At 36.4% G+C, this 16104-nt stretch overlaps 3 protein-coding genes across 3 annotated transcripts; 1 reads left to right on the forward strand and 2 right to left on the reverse strand.

Annotated features, from left to right (window-relative positions):
- Window positions 1-65: 65 nt before the first annotated feature.
- On the reverse strand, window positions 66-3656 carry LOC125583744 (serine/threonine-protein kinase STY8-like). The gene is made up of 16 exons (XM_048751204.1): window positions 3317-3656; window positions 2997-3111; window positions 2847-2926; window positions 2646-2756; window positions 2514-2568; window positions 2310-2420; window positions 2155-2205; window positions 1794-1966; window positions 1596-1703; window positions 1448-1521; window positions 1192-1367; window positions 1007-1102; window positions 829-909; window positions 695-748; window positions 473-607; window positions 66-372 (listed from the first exon to the last, which is right to left on the reverse strand). The coding sequence occupies exons 1-16, from the start codon at window positions 3517-3519 to the stop codon at window positions 298-300; spliced, it is 1698 nt and encodes a 565-aa protein (XP_048607161.1). The 5' UTR covers window positions 3520-3656; the 3' UTR covers window positions 66-297.
- Window positions 3657-3821: 165 nt separating this feature from the next.
- On the forward strand, window positions 3822-8317 carry LOC125583745 (zinc finger BED domain-containing protein RICESLEEPER 2-like). The gene is made up of 2 exons (XM_048751205.1): window positions 3822-4704; window positions 5318-8317. The coding sequence occupies exon 2, from the start codon at window positions 5325-5327 to the stop codon at window positions 6948-6950; it is 1626 nt and encodes a 541-aa protein (XP_048607162.1). The 5' UTR covers window positions 3822-4704; window positions 5318-5324; the 3' UTR covers window positions 6951-8317.
- A 1697-nt stretch (window positions 8318-10014) lies between these two features.
- LOC125583749 (lysine-rich arabinogalactan protein 19-like) lies at window positions 10015-14658 on the reverse strand. The gene is made up of 2 exons (XM_048751212.1): window positions 12907-14658; window positions 10015-12814 (listed from the first exon to the last, which is right to left on the reverse strand). The coding sequence occupies exons 1-2, from the start codon at window positions 13372-13374 to the stop codon at window positions 12719-12721; spliced, it is 564 nt and encodes a 187-aa protein (XP_048607169.1). The 5' UTR covers window positions 13375-14658; the 3' UTR covers window positions 10015-12718.
- Between the last annotated feature and the right edge of the window lie 1446 nt (window positions 14659-16104).

A 16104-nucleotide genomic window follows, 5' to 3' on the forward strand; every position in this document is an offset into this window, starting at 1 on the left:
CGGATCTGTAAGTGGTAGACATGAGTGGAATCTTTGTAACATCTAAAACTAGGTGAAGAAAATGATTTAGTCAAATGAATACGCACCCTTTTTTTTTATATAAAGTAAAGAAGGTGTAAAGTGTTTTCTAACGTAGAACTAGAAAGGAACCATCAAAGAGCAACTAAAAGGAGAACACACTCTCTAAGGTCAAACTGGGACCTTCTCCACTAGCCACACCAACCAACTAAAAGAAAGAGAGAGAAAAAAACTGTACAATTCAAAATGCAAGAGAGTTATCCTTGAAACTGATCAGAACTAGTAACGGGACTTTTTGAGGGCTTGTAAGAAACCAAGACGCTGCTTGTCCTTGCCTGAGTCTTCATCTCCAACCTGCTTGTTTTTTCACAACCACATCCTACTCTGATAAATCTCGCCTCTCTAAGGGATTTTCATTTTTTAACTCGGATCATCACGACGGTACGACGTTTACCTCAATCATTATCTGTTGAAGCATTTCTATGATTTCCTCAAAATCTGGTCTTTCTTTTGGGTCTTGCTGCCAGCATCTCTCTAGGAGTCCCTTCACTTTTGGGTGTGTCTTCTTTGGAATCTTCGGTCTAAGCCCCTGAGAAACAAAACAAAAGAATTCAATTTAGCCTCTAGAGGAATAGCCAAAAAAAACTTGAATGCAACGATTCTTAAAATGCAATACCTTCTGAACAACACCAACAGCCGCTTGAAGCGGAGTCAAGAAAGCATATGGGATCTGTTTCCATTTACAGAAATACACAATACACATCAGTATGCATGAACGATCCAAAGAAAGAATGACAAGCAGACTCTTACATCACCAGTCAAAAGTTCCCATAGCACTATCGCATAACTGAACACATCTGCTTTGTGACTGTATGGTTTGTGTTCAATAACCTGGATTTCACAATTATATTGTCAAAGTAAGCAACTGAGAGATTAAACAGAGGAGAGAGAGAGTCAGATCAATATATTTGAGGTACCGATTCATTACCTCTGGAGCCATCCATCGATACGTCCCTGTTTCAGCAGTCATTACCCCTGATTCGATCTGTACTCTGGCAACTCCAAAATCAGCAACCTTAACAAGCTGCTCAAAATTATCCAAAGATCAGAACAGGGTAATAAAAAGAGTTTATCAAATGGATGATTTTTAAGAGATTTGGTTGCAAATCTTACTCCATTTTCATCCATAAGAAGGTTTGCAGTCTTAAGGTCCCTGTGAATGATATTGTTTTGATGCAGATAGCACATCCCTTTTGCAACATCAAGTGCAACTTTAAGTAAAGTTTGAAGTTTGAAAGCGCATTTCTGTTTGTGCAGAACATCATAAATGCTCCCCCTAGACATAAACTCTGTTACAAAGATAAAACTCGTCAACTTAGATGACATGTCTTGGTGCATTACTACTCAAAATTCACTATTACGATCTTACCAGTCACAATACAGAGGGTCGGAGATCTTGTGCATGCACCCAAAAACTGAACAACGTTTTTATGTCTTACTTTCCTATAAACAGTACAAAAAAAATTAGTCACAAATTGACACTGAGAACAATGAAAAGAACTACATTGCACACCCACCTCATAATATAAACTTCTTGAGAGAATTCTCTAAGCATCTCTGTGTTCACACGCTCAGGCCTAAGAAATTTGATAGCAACTTCCTGACTGCAATAGGTGCCTTTATGCCTGGATTGCCATCAAAAAACATATTACTGTAACTTCTAAACAAAAAAACTTACAGCTTTGTAAAAACAGCTTACAGAACAATAAACTCACAGATCCCCATATGAACCAGATGCCACTTTCTTTTCAATTTTGAGCTGTTTCAAGTCAATATCCCACTCGTCAGTTCCGTCCGTGGGTATTTCAATGCAGGCGGGCATCAGCTCGTCGCTTGATTTGTCATGCTCATAGAAAGCAATAGACTTCTGTCTTGAACCAGGTTGATCCTGTAGAAGACAGACAGCGGCAAATATAGGCGACCAACTGACAACCGATTGAAGCAAAACATATCAACAAGGAAAGAAGGTACAGAGTCACATTGAGGTAGGGAATTTTCTAATGATGTATAGCGTTGCAGCCTCCAAATTCAATTTGAGATGAGAAATGTTAAGAAAAATTAAGATATGGAAAATACCTTAAGCTTCAGTATCTCCTTGCTTAATGCATCTTTTAAACCATCTGTTTCCTGCAAATCCAAATATGCTAAAGTTTATTAAACAGCTTAGTGGTGATAACAAATAAAAGTTACAGGTAGGTAGCATATGATGCTTTAAAAAGCTAAAATCATACCTCTTGAGACCAACCATCAACAACAAAGACATCCAAAGAAAAGCCATCCGCAGTGGAGAAAGCATGAGCCTCCTGAATATTCAATCCAAGCTCACCAAGCAGGGAAGTCAGCTGAAACAGAAAATGGATGAAATAACCACCCTCCCTCTACATGGCAGCCTGTAACGAAGCATCAAAATAGAGGTGGTTAAAAGCAGAACGAACCTGGCTAAGGAGTTTAGGCTTATCGATGGTTGAAAAGGTGATCTCATGCATTGGTCTGCAAAGTAGGAAGCAAAAACAAAAGTTAAAAACACAATGAACAAATAGAAACAAAAATATAACAAGAAATCTCACCGAGTAGCCAAGGTTGCATTAACAGCACTATCAACATCTTCAACAATTTTACTACCCAGAGTTATAGCCTCAAAATTTGGAGAAGAGCCAAAAGTTGGAGGTGCAAGAACCCTTTATATACAACAAGAAAGAAAGAAAGAAAAAAAAGAAGTTGAAAATGGGTTTAGGATCGATCTCAGTTAAGAGAGAAACCCCTTTTACCCCTGCCTGTTTGGGTGGCTAGAGCTTTGGGCATCTTCCTCCAACGCAGGGTCAGTGTCAACAGATAATCTGGGAGAAACCTGCAACAAAGAGTGCCACAGAAACCAATTAACACAGTCAGATAGAATGAACTCAAAGCTTTAATATTACCTGTACACTACGAACTTCAAAGACAGGCCTAGCAGCAGGATCTTCAGCCAATCTCAACAACCTTTGATGCATGAGAACATCTTCTGCCCTCTCAACTTTAACATCCAGAGCATATCTGTAAATACCAGAAAACTCCATTCAACTGATCGTTCTTGGGTCAAGACACGTGTTAAGAAACCAAAAGATTATCACTTTTTTTTTTTTGTCAACAGACATATTCACTTCAGGATCGGTCGCTATCGTAAAACACAATCCCTAGAAACGAAAACTGAATACTTTAAAACCCTTATCCTAAAAATTCCAGTTGATACAAAATGTACCGAGCAGGAAGGCGATTGAAATGTTGCCAGAGTTGATCCTCGAAATCAGGCAGAGTGTCCTCTTCGTAGTTAGATTCTTGGAGTCGCTGTAAAATCTCACCGTAGACATCGAGCTTCATCCGGTAGTGTCTAGGGTTTTCCTGGGACGGCGACGCCACGACGGCTCTGCTTCCGCAACTCTCCGACTCGTATGTGTTCGTCATGACGATCTACAAGATTCAGCAACGGTAACTGCGCAGGATTGAGAGGTACGGAACTGAAGAAAAAAGATCTTCAGAGAGATTCTTTAAAATAAACGCGAAACAGAAAAAAAAGAAAAGGATTAATTAGAGACAGAGGGAGTGTGAGTGAGAGAGAAACGTTACGGTGTGTTACACGTTGGAAATATCCACGTCATTTAGTGGGGACCACGTTGTCTGAGTCACAAGATTCCCACTAGTCCTTTTTCTTTTTCCCAAAGTAGATTGGATTGGATGGATACCCGGAGGATTGTGTGGTGTTTTGTATTCTTTTTTTTTTTTTCCACATAAAGTAAACTTTTAAATGATGTCATTACTCCAAAAATACAACTTGGTGTTTGATGATGCCTTTATGAATTATGATTAGTTGATTATTATAACTCAAATGTCTGTATTTTATATTCACAATTCATAATGCAAAGTCGCAATTGACATATGTAGATACTTTCCAGATTTGTAAAATATTTTTTTTCTCAAAGTGTCCTAATCGCTTCAGTGATTCTTAAAAGGTAGTTGGAGTTAAATAATTTATGTTTACTATTTAAATTTTGCTATACCTACTATTCTTTATCGTACTCAGAGGCTACACATAAATCAACACTTTTGAGAATAACTGGTTTGGCTGAAGGGACTTCTTGAAGATTTCGAAATCACTTCATCCCAACCAATTACACTTCAATACTCCATTGTGATGACCTGATAATCAACCAGTCATGTACATTGCACCTAACTCTGTTTTTCGTCAAAAGACAAAACTAGAGATGTTATAACGGGTTTCTTTAGCGGGTTTTTAATGGGTATTAAAAATAAACAAAAGTCCATTTAGACCCAATTAGGGTACTGGGTTTTTAATGGGTTATCCGATTAAGACCCACTTATTATATGGGGTTTAGCTAAAATAAATGGGGATCCTACTAACCCATTTAAGTTTTTTTTCTTTAATCAAAAACGTTGTTGGACAGATTTTCTAATTATATAAAAAAAAAAAAAAAATCTGTCTACTCTTTCTCTCCGCCGAATCTCAATCTCTACAAGCATCGAATGTTTGATCTCTCTTCCTATCAACTTCCATATTTATATCTTCTGGGTATCGTTTATTTTAGTGGACGGCGGAGAATCATCATCGGTCGGAGAAGGACAAAAAAAAAGGTAACGACGGAAGTTTATTCCCACCCCTCTCTCTGTATCTCTCGTATCAGCTTTCATGATGTAGCTAAGACGATCGCTTGAACATAGTTCATACGTTTGTTCGTACTCGTATGTGACTGTTTCAGTTTTGCACAAGTTTTCCTTTTTCCAGGTCTCTGAATGATTAGGTTTGCGTATCTCGATTCGTGTTTCTTTAATTGTATTATCTGCTTTTGGATTGTGAAGTGGTGATTGGTGAATCTGTAATCTCGGGGGTAAAAAGCGTTTTTATTGGAAAGTCCGTGTCGTGATTGTGATTTGCTTTGTTCCATTGATATTATTTGATTATATATTTGTGACGTGATTGTGATTTCCTTATGTTTTTTTGTTTGTGATTGTGCTAGAATCTAGATTGATTAAAAATATCTATTCTTGTTGCTTTTCTCTACGAAACATTGTGTGAATTCATGACTCATGTATAAACCTGAGAGGCTGAGATATTGACATCTTGATCATTACTCTTCGCCTGTTTGATTGATGTTTGATGTGTCTTTTTCCAGTACGTGGATACATGAGTTATTTTAGATTGTGCTAGAATCTAGATTGACTAAGAAAATCTATTTTTGTTCTTTAGTTACATCATGGATCAGTTAATAGACATGAATGAAGAAGATGCTCTAGCTGAGATAAATTTAGAAGATACACAACCACAAGCACAACAAAGTGAAACTCAAGTAGGGGAATCAACTCAAGCTCCACGCAAGAGACGTAAAACATCGCTCGTTTGGGAAGACTTTGTGTCTGTGGGAGTAGAAGAAGATGGCAAAGAAAGGGCCAAGTGTTTGCATTGCGGTACGAAGTTAGTGACACGTAGTGAAACGAATCACAACTTTGGGACTCATCATCTTCAACGCCACTTGGATACTTGTTCAAAGAAGCCTTTGAAGGAAGCTAAACCTGCATATGATCAAAAGATAGATCGTGGTCTAATTAGTGAGGTAATCATATATCATCTCCCTTTTAGATATGTAGAATATGAGAAGGTCCGAGAACGAGACAAGTATTTAAATCCAGAGTTTCAGCCTATTTGTAGACAGACCGCTGCTGCTGATGTTTTTAGGAAGTATGAAATAGAAAAAGAAAAGCTGAAAAAAGTGTTTGCTAGCCACCTTGGTCGGGTTTGCTTCACTTCTGATCTCTGGACATCTCGTCCTCATAACTTAGGATATATATGTCTTACTGCGCACTTCATTGATGATGGTTGGAACTTGCATAGTAAGATTCTGGCTTTTTGTGATTTTAAACCGCCACACACAGGAGAAGAAATCGCTAATAAGATTTTCGAGTGTATGATGGAATGGGGTTTAGATAAGAAGGTGTTCTCTATTACCTTGGACAATGCTACTAACAATGATAGTATGCAGAGAAACCTCAAGGAAAAGCTTCAGATGATTAGTGGTTCTGGCTTGTTACGTGATGGCAAATTTTTGCATATAAGATGTTGTGCTCACATTCTGAATTTGATAGTAAAAGAAGGCTTAGAATTAGCAAAGGATCTCCTGTATAACGTCAGGGAAAGTGTTAGATACGTGAAGGCATCTCAGACAAGAATTCAAGTGTTTGCAGCGTGTGTAGAGGGAGTGAGGAGTGGAAGTGGAGCTGGTTTATCACTGGATGTTCCTACTAGGTGGAATTCTACGTATGAAATGCTAGTTAGGGCATTGAAGTTCAGGAAAGCATTTGAAAACTTGGATGTTGTTGACAGAAACTACCATTCATTACCTTCTGAAGATGAGTGGAATCGTGGAGAAAAAATAAGTGAGTTGCTGAAACCTTTCAGTATCATTACTACTCATTTTTCAGGATCTAAGTATCCCACATCTTGTGTGTACTTCACTCAAGTTTGGAGGATTGAGCTACTGCTGAAAAATTTTGCGAGTTGTGATGATTATGATCTGAGGCAAATGGCTAAAGATATGCAAGTTAAGTTTACTAAGTACTGGGAAGAATACAGCATCATTTTGGCTATGGGAGCAATATTAGATCCAAGAATGAAGTTGGATGTGCTTGAGAAAGCTTATGAGAGAGTGGATCCTGCTACTTCTAGCTTAAAACCTGAAGTACTTAGGACTAACTTGATTGATCTTTATAAGGAGTATCAGGATGGGACCCGAGGCAGTTCTTCAGGTGCTTCATCTGTTCCAAATCCACAGGATCTAGTTACTGAATCTCCTCTTGAAGATGATTTAGACAATGTAAGTTCTTAGCATCATCACTCATATTTTTCATTTACCCGGCCGTTTGGTTGCTTGATTGAACTCATTTACATGATCTAGTTGCTTCTAACTTTCAATTTAATATTAGGATCTCTTTGAACTAGAAAGAAGCCTTGGAAGTGATATGGGAAACACAAAAACACATTTAGATGTGTATTTGGAGGAGAAAAGGCTAGATAGAAAGTCATTTCCTGATTTGGATGTTTTAAGCTATTGGAGAGAGAACCAGTCTAGATTTGGTGATTTAGCTACTATGGCACGTGATATTCTTAGTATCCCAATCACTACAGTTGCTTCAGAATCAGCATTTAGCATTGGTGGTCGAGTCTTAACTCCCTACAGAAACCGTTTGCTTCCCAAGAATGTTCAAGCTTTGCTTTGTAGCCGTAACTGGCTGCGTGAATTTGCAGAATATGAAGGTAAATTTCATAATTTATTAAAACTATTGTATAATGTGTTTTATGCTAATTCACCTGTTGACTTGTAGGTACTACAGAAGATGTTGATGATATGTGCAAGGAAGATGATGTTGGGAAGACTACAAGTGCTTCTGGAGTTGGAAGTTCAAGATCAGAAGGCTCAAGTGTACCACCATGAAACATGTTTGAGACTTTCTTTTATTATGTTTGGAAACATAACGAGAACAATTTGGTGCCTTTGTTTTGGTAGTTATTGAACTTGTTTAAGTTATTAAGTTTGTTATTGTAATGCCACTTTGAGATTCTAGTTATTTGATTATATATTTGCTGGCATCAGTCGTATGTAGCAACTAGCAAGTAAGCAACTCCATTATTCTTGTTTGGTGTCTCACAGTTTCACGACTCTCTCTTGATCCTTGGTTTTAATATGTTCCCACATTTGGGTTCAATTAATATCAAAAGTTTCAAACATTTCTTTCACAATTGAAGATTTTTTTATTATTATACATGTTTTCAAATTGTTTTTATTATTTTATTTTATTTAAATTAAATTAAGTAGTGACCATTAAAAATTACAATATTATTTAAGAATATAAATTTTTGTACCATAAAATTTGATTTACAATATAATTAAAACAAGAAAGGTATGAAACAAATTAAAAAAAGAGTTAAATGAGTCTAAATGGGTCTTAATGGGTCAAGGTAAAATTTGTGGGTTTAAATGGGGAGCCCTAATAGACCTTAAAACTAAATGGGTCTAAATGGGGTGGGTTCTAAATGGGGTGGGTTTACCCATTTTAACATCCCTAGACAAAACACATTAAAGTTGACTACTACTACATCAATACAAGTTCAACCAGGGCTGGTTTAAGAGACATGGCAATGGGGTGTGGGCTCAGGGCCCCAACTTTCTTTTAGCATAAATAGTACTGGGATAAGACTTCCGCCTTGCGCATGGTGAGTTTATTTGTATATATTATCGATAATTTCTTTTATATATTTGATCATTTTATTTATACATATACAATATTTTTCTTGTTATTATATAATTTCTTTCCGATGGATCGGATCAATTTTTATTAAAAATTATGAAACAAAACTATAATTAATATATCATGGGTTGATCGGATTAGACATTAAACAAATTATGACATAAAAACCTTATTTTTTCTATCGAACACATTCTTGAAAAAGTGAACAGTATTGTTTTCACAGTTGAATTATTTTGACTTTTATCTTCCATATGGTTTTGAAAGCTTTCAAATCAACCATCGAATTGATACATGTCATTTTAATGTTTTTAGTCGTATACTTAAAGAAAACTTACATTTTTGTAATTTAAAGTCGTTTTAAAAAATTCAAAATATAACATATAAGAAAAAATCTAACATATAAGAAAAATATAACATATAAGGTGTCCTCATTTTTTTATTTTAAAGTCGTTTTTTTTTAAAAAAATATAACATATAAGGTTTCCTCATTTTGGTAATTTAAAGTCATTTTAAAAAATTCAAAATATAACGTATAAGAAAAAATCTAATTTTTATTATATGGTTAATGTGATTTTTTAAATTTTTTAATAATATAAAATTAAACAAAAATGAAAAAGGATGCAAAAATTGTTATGAAATCTTTATTATTTATAATCATTAATTGCCATATATATGTAAATCATATTAGGTAATTCTGTAGCTTTTATTTAAGGAAAGAATACATACTTCTTATATTTTAGGTTAATATAATGTTCTCTAGTGTTATATAATTATGGAAAAACGGGACAACGTTAGATTAAACTATAGTTTATATTAGGAAAACTTACATTTTTGTAATTTAAAGTCGTTTTAAAAAATTCAAAATATAACATATAAGAAAAAATTCAACATATAAGAAAAATATAACATATAAGGTTTCCTCATTTTTTGTATTTTAAAGTCGTTTTAAAAAAATATAACATATAAGGTTTTCTCATTTTTGTAATTTAAAGTCATTTTAAAAAATTCAAAATATAACATGTAAGAAAAAATCTATTTTTTTATTATATGGTTAATGTGATTGTTTAATTTTTTTAATAATATAAAATTAAAAAAAAATGAAAAAGGATGCAAAAATTGTTATCAAATATTTATTATTCATAATCATTAATTAATTACCATATATATGTAAATCATATTAGGTAATTCCGTAGCTTTTATTTAAGGAAAGAATACATACTTCTTATATTTTATTTTAATATAAAGTTCTCTAGTGTTATATAATTATGGAAAAACGGGACAACGTTAGATTAAACTATAGTTTATATTAGGTGCTCTAGAATTCTTAGAAAAAAGATTTAGAAGGCATTTAGATGTGCCACATAAGCAAGAAGTCTTTTTTAATTAATACAAAATTGATGTTACATCTTTTCAAATGCTTCTCAATTAATATGTAGGGGATTAGTAAGGAGTCTATTTTATAATAAAAAATAGGGATAAGGGACTGGGCTTTCTGCGGGATGGACCGAAACGGGTCATGCGGGATGGACTGAAACGGGTCATGCGGGATTACATTGACCCGCATTTTTTTCTTCATTTCTTATTTTACCTGAAAAAAAAGAGAAGGAGAGTGAGAAGAAAGTGATTCTTGTGACTTTCCCCCCCCCCCCCCCCCCCGAGAAAACATAAGGAGTTCCGGCAATGATGATTCGAGCTCCGGCGATGATGACTCCAGCTCCAGCGATGACGATTCGAGCTCTGGTGGTGTTTTGATTTGGGTTTCTCTTTTTATTACACACAACTATGAATTGCTTTATTACAATGTGATATTTCTTGTTTAAGTTGATTGGTTTTGTTTTCAGTACAGTGAAGTTTTGTTTTTCTTAAATTAAATTTGGTTACAATAGTGTTGTTTAGGAGAAAAGTTATTTGTATATCACGTTACTTGTATAATTTGGCAAAATGATTCACGATTTTTTTTGCAATCCAAATAATTAAAAAGAGAGATGGTTTGATACTTGAGTCAAATTATTACAAAGACAACAACTCAATCAGATTCAAACTTAACAAAAGCTTATGCTGATAACAAAAGAAGGCTTTTAACTCAAGAACGCAAACACAAACGGAGCTTTGTGGCATTGGTTTTGATAAGGATTTATTGAAGCTTAATGAGCTCTCCTCAACTTTCTTACACAACTCTTCTACTTGAACATTCATGAAAGAAGTTGTAGCAGGCGGTTTGATAAAGAGGCGTTCCGCGCGACGGCCTGCGAAAGCCTATATATTCTGCGGTACGGGTTTGGGTCCACATTTTGAAGATCGCAGTCCGTGCGGGACAGGCCCGCTGTGACCCGCTCGACGACTAAACCGCCGCGGTATGTGATGTAACAGGATGGGTAAACTTGTTTGACATCTCTGATCTTGACTATCATTCTCAGAAACCTGACAGTCAGCAAGAAGAAAATTTTATAATCCGAAGGAAAAAAGAATCAAGTGACCAAATTCTTGCTCGTTCATTTTGACAAAGTTTTTGTTTCTCACCATTACTACCCCCAAATTAAAATATTGGCTATAATCTTCTATATTATAATGATACCGTTTCGAGACTCCTTAAACTATCCACGTAGACAAGCATGTGGGACCCACTTCTATTATTTTTTTAAAATGTCAAGTTATCAGATTGTCGCGTTATGCGTTTGATCCGGCCCGCTACCGTCCTCCTATGCATCACCTTTGGCTGATTAGGGTTGCCGTCTCCTTCGAGATCCTTCGTTTGAGGGCGCTTCCTCTTCCACTAGAGTTCAGTTTTCTTACGAACTCCAATAATTTATTGTCTCGAAAAAATAGAAGTCGATCGAGTATCTTCCCTGCAAAGTAGTGTCAACAAGTGATGGATGAGCAAGGTTCTTCCAGAGGTAATCATGAGATATGTTTCCTCTTTGTCGATTTAATGAGTTCATGCTTCTGTTACGTGCTGATATACACATGAGTGCTTGAATTTAGTTACTTGATCTCTGGATTTTGACGGATTCACTCTAGATTTGTCAATTGGGATTTATTTTTCTGAATGATGTTTGTTAATCAAAAGACTGAGTTGATTTTCACTATTGTTTGATTTTTTTGAAATGTCTTTGATGTTGAGAAGTTTGGTTAATTCTTCATCTCCCTTTTCAGATTAAGATCCTTCACTGGCTAAATCATCTCCTTAAATCTTCCATGGTAAATACTTAAGCGATTATCTAAACAATTATTTGGCTATCTCTTTTATCTTTTTGAATAAATGTTAAATTAATTCAAGATGAAACCTGATTTACAAGATATGTGACTCTGTTTTGAGTACTGTCAAAGTCTCGTCGTGAAAATAAAGAAAAAATGAAGCATGTATAGGAAAAAAAAATTTGAGAAATTTTAATGCTGAAACTCCATGGCTGTCGCAAGCTGGAAGAAAACCACATCTCCATGGCTTTCTCAAGCTTTTTATTTCCCATTCCTCGAACAGAAGAGACTCTTTTTTGAATCTGTTAATTTGGCTCTTTTTATATTTAATTGTTTCTGATTATCATCTTTTTATTGTCTCACGTAGAAGATGATAATCAGAGCTTAGCTCTTTCCTACATCGGCTCTTCAACACAGGTCTCAAAGCTTAGCTCTTTCCTTTCATGGGTCAACAAAAGTCTCATACTTTTGCTGTTTCTCCAGGTCAAGAACTGTTCATGTGATAGAAGAGGGACCATGCGAGCAAAGGAATCAGTTGTTTTCTGTTTTAGGGTCTCTCACCGATCCAGAAGAAGAAGAATCAAAGGAATCCTCAGAGGTTAACTCAATGAGTAGTATGCTCTTTGATGTTGGTGTTTTGTGTCTTTCTCTCTTTCTCTCGCTGATGATTTTTTTTTGGTTAATTTCATGCAGGACAGGTATTAAACTACCAAGAAGAAGAAGTTTGCAAGTGGAGTTCAGTTGCAACTCATGCGGAGAGAGAAGAACTAAACGGCTTATCAACCGTTTGGCTTATGAACGTGGCCTTGTCTTTGTCCAGGTACACAAGTCTTTGGTTTGCTTAATTGTCCTGAAGAGACATGTTATATGATAGTCTTTAAAAGAATTTTTTTTAATTTGTTTTGGCAGTGTGGTGGATGTCTTAAGCATCATAAGCTGGTTGAAAATCTTGGTCATTGTTGAGTATGAATTCCGCAAAGAAACCTCCAAGGATTCAAGTACTGATCAAATTTGATATGATTTTATTTTCTGCAAAGAATAGAGAAGAAAAAATGTATTATTTTTTAATCAAATGTGTTTGGTATACAATGGGGAAAAATGTAGCTTTTGGAATTGATACATAGGTGATATAGTGAGAAGAAAGCTAGAGACTTTAGGCTGTGATAGCCGTCAGGAGGAGAGTTCCCAGTACGGTGCTGAGCCACATTGCTACTCTTCCTTCTAGCTGGTTCAAGGCATTTCCTCCGTTCTGTAAAACCAGAAATTAAAGATTGTTATATAATTCAGTTTGGTGAGAGTGCGTTTCTTTTTAAAGATTGTAGTTTAGTAAGAGAGTGTTACCGCGTTCTGAAATGGTGATGGTGCTGGAGACATGTCCTGGGAATCTGTTAGAACTGGAGGAGATGGAGGGCTTGGAGGAGTTGGTGCTGGAGCTGGGGCATGGTGATGCCTCTTGTGTTTGTGCTTTTTCTTGTGCTTGGCAGGAGCTGGTGCTGGTGGTAGAGTTATTGGTGTAAGCGCTAGAGGCGGTGAAGCTGGTGGTGGAGAAGTTGCTGGTGGTGATGATGCCGGTTGGGGAGAGGCTGGTGCAAGCGGTGGTGAGACGGTTGGATCTGGCACACGCGGGCTTTGTGGTCGTTGTGGAGGCGGAGCTATTGGGCTGATAACTGGTGCAACCTTTGGAGCTGGTGGTGGTGAGACGGTTGGTGTAACTGCTGGTGGAGGTGTAGTCAGAGATGCTGGTGGCAGAGTAGCTGAAACGGGTGGAACAACTGTTGTTGGAGGCGTAGCATAGCTCTTTCCTTTCATGGGTCAACGAAAGTCTCATTTTATAATATAGATTCGGATTTCGCGGTGATATTTACAGCATGTACTAATTGTCAACTTTCTTATTGATAGTAGGTAACATGTTTTCTTTTTTTTTTTTTTTTTTTTCACTGGGCGCTCTCTGGAATCTCGGAGGAGTCGAACCCGTGTGCCTTGGGATCCAGTTCACTCTAGTGTTTTACCACTAGGCTATTCTGTCCCGGCAGGTAACATGTTTTCTAAAATTCACTTATTGTGCATGATTGTAAGCTGGCAAAAGATTCAGTCTATGGTCTTGCCTATGACGTTGTCATTCCCTTACTTCAGCATTCATTCCCTTACTTCAGCATCCTAGCGATTATGTACTAAAATTCAGAACAACGGAAGCAAAATTTTAAATGAAAAATATTTTATTTTATTTTTCGTATAAACAAATGTTTGAAATATTTTTATTTCAATATTTAGCGGATGTATTAAGTCATGCAGAGAAAATAGAGCAAAAGGAGTATAAAACTTAGAAGAAGAATGAAAATGGTGAACAAAACACTCAAACACCATCAATGATCACAATAGAGAAATGTTTAAAAAGTGGGAGAGCGTTGGAAATGGAACCTTCAGAAGAAGATACCAAATTTCTTTTCACTATGAAGACGCTTCATCCCAAACCTCTCAGAGAATCAAGAAATGCATGAACATAGAATTTAAATAGGTGGTGCGGTGACACGAAGAGACTGTCAAATTTTACCATTCACACGTTCACTTTGTTATATGCAAAACCAATAGTCAAGGCAGATGAATGCGTCTTCGAGCTTGGGGTCTTTCGTTATATCACTTTCGTTTTACGCAAAACCAACATGTTTGATAGACTAATTTTTATAAATAAATGATAAAAATCGATTTAAAAAAGGAGATGGATAATGCTGACTAACCAAATCGAAACAAAAAGCAAAAGTTGAAGATCCCTAGTCATCATAATAACATAGTCCAAAAACAAAATTATGAAAGGCCCAGACATTTAAATGACATTAAGCACATAATCTATTAGCCCCTTGAGCCCAATTTGACACCGGCAGAGATCCGAGTCAGTTCCGACGGCGCTGACCGAAGAAACGCGTCTCTTGAGAAAAATTCTGTACAGAGAAGAAAAAACAAAACGCTAGAGAGGAGGAGAAATCAGCATTAGAGAAATGGCTAACACGATCTACAGTTGCAAGGAATGTGAACGATCTCCTTCACCGCCATCGACGCCGAGAAATTCAGATTCGAGAAAGAGGACAAGATTAGTCTAATAATCATACAATAACTAAAAGCCAAATATCCTGAATGTTCAGGTTGTCCTAGTCGGATTCAAAAATCAACCAGTAAAAAATTGACATGTCAGCTTTATCTCAGGTAATTCCCTGATTTTTGTCCACGTCACCCACTCTCGACCAGTCGACTTCTTCTTCTTTCTCATCGGAATCACCTGCGAGGAATGGATCTCTTTCCTCTTTCGAGAGATTCTGCTTTTACCAACGTGGAGACAAAAAGAAGAACGCAGTCCACACACACCTACCACCAACTTACACTAGAGCGAAAGAGAGAAAGAAACAAACTCTGAGGCGAACGAACAATTTTCGTTCAAATTTCTGAGGGCGAGAGAGAGAATCCTCCATTGTTACGATCGATCATGCCTCCATTGGAACAAGTGCGAACGATAAGCGCTTCAACGGCGATAATCTCCACGGTACATTTCTTCATGTCTCCCGCTCCGTTTTTTTCTCAGATTAGGGATTCGTTAGCTGCTAGGTCGATAGATTTTGTGTTGACGCCTGATTTTGCTATTGTTCTGAACCATTTCAAGATTCGTGCGTGGAGATATATTTTCGATTTATAGCATGTTCTTACGTGGTTTCTTCGCATATCCATGGACGCTCTCTCATATTTAACTAAATCCTGCTCCAATTATAAATTGTGTAAAATAGTAAACATCACTGGATTCTTGCTCTTCTTGATCGGTTTCTGCTCCCTAATCATGATCGCCCAAACTCTATCATACCTCAATTTCTTTGCTCCTGGCCCAATAGTTCACGGCGAGGTCAAGCTTGACAACATTCTCTTTGATGAAATATTATCTGCCAAGATATCGGATTTTGGAGCTCCAATTGGACTATTCCTGCAAAGGTATGCGTTCTATTTCTACTTTCTAATAGCCACACTTTTTCTACTTGCAGAAAACCTTGATACAAAGTACCATTGCCACACATAGACTTAGTTTTTTTTTTGTGTTGCTAGAAGCAACTGCCACTTCACCAAGCTGAGTTCGATCACTTCTGATTTCATTACCTGTCCATAAACCTGTTTTTAAAATGACTAGTATTTTAAAATTGTGATGTTGATTATAATCCACTAATACACCGTCAACCCTTTCAAAACAAGGTCTTTTAAAATGTCTCCTTTTGCGTCTAATTGTCTGAAAAATGTTGCAGTTTGAATAGGGTTTTATCATTTCCATGATTTCCCCATGTAAATTAATTTACTAAAGATTAGCCATATTGGGATCTAAACTATTTTTTTCATCCCCGGATGCTGAAGATTACAACGTAGGCCAAATTGGCCAACAAGTCCACAGTGGTGCACCAGGTATGTCCATTCCTTACCTTACTTCACTTTCTCTACCAGTTATGTTTTGGTACTTATGGTTTATTGGATTCGTGTCGGCAGCACGAGGAAAATTGTTAGTAATGATGCTAT

The sequence above is a fragment of the Brassica napus genome, chromosome C3 (genome assembly GCF_020379485.1).
Source record: "Brassica napus cultivar Da-Ae chromosome C3, Da-Ae, whole genome shotgun sequence".
Taxonomy (NCBI): Eukaryota; Viridiplantae; Streptophyta; class Magnoliopsida; order Brassicales; family Brassicaceae; genus Brassica; species Brassica napus.

Coding starts and splice junctions, on each gene's coding strand:
- LOC125583749 (XM_048751212.1), bottom strand. CDS start 13,374: ATGAAAGGAAAGAGCTATGCTACGCCTCCAACAACAGTTGTTCCACCC. Junction 12,815..12,906: donor CATCACCATTTCAGAACGCG/GTAACACTCTCT, acceptor CTGGTTTTACAG/AACGGAGGAAATGCCTTGAA.
- LOC125583745 (XM_048751205.1), top strand. CDS start 5,325: ATGGATCAGTTAATAGACATGAATGAAGAAGATGCTCTAGCTGAGATA.
- LOC125583744 (XM_048751204.1), bottom strand. CDS start 3,519: ATGACGAACACATACGAGTCGGAGAGTTGCGGAAGCAGAGCCGTCGTG. Junction 1,704..1,793: donor TCTGGTTCATATGGGGATCT/GTGAGTTTATTG, acceptor ATGGCAATCCAG/GCATAAAGGCACCTATTGCA. Junction 910..1,006: donor ATCGATGGATGGCTCCAGAG/GTAATGAATCGG, acceptor TGTGAAATCCAG/GTTATTGAACACAAACCATA.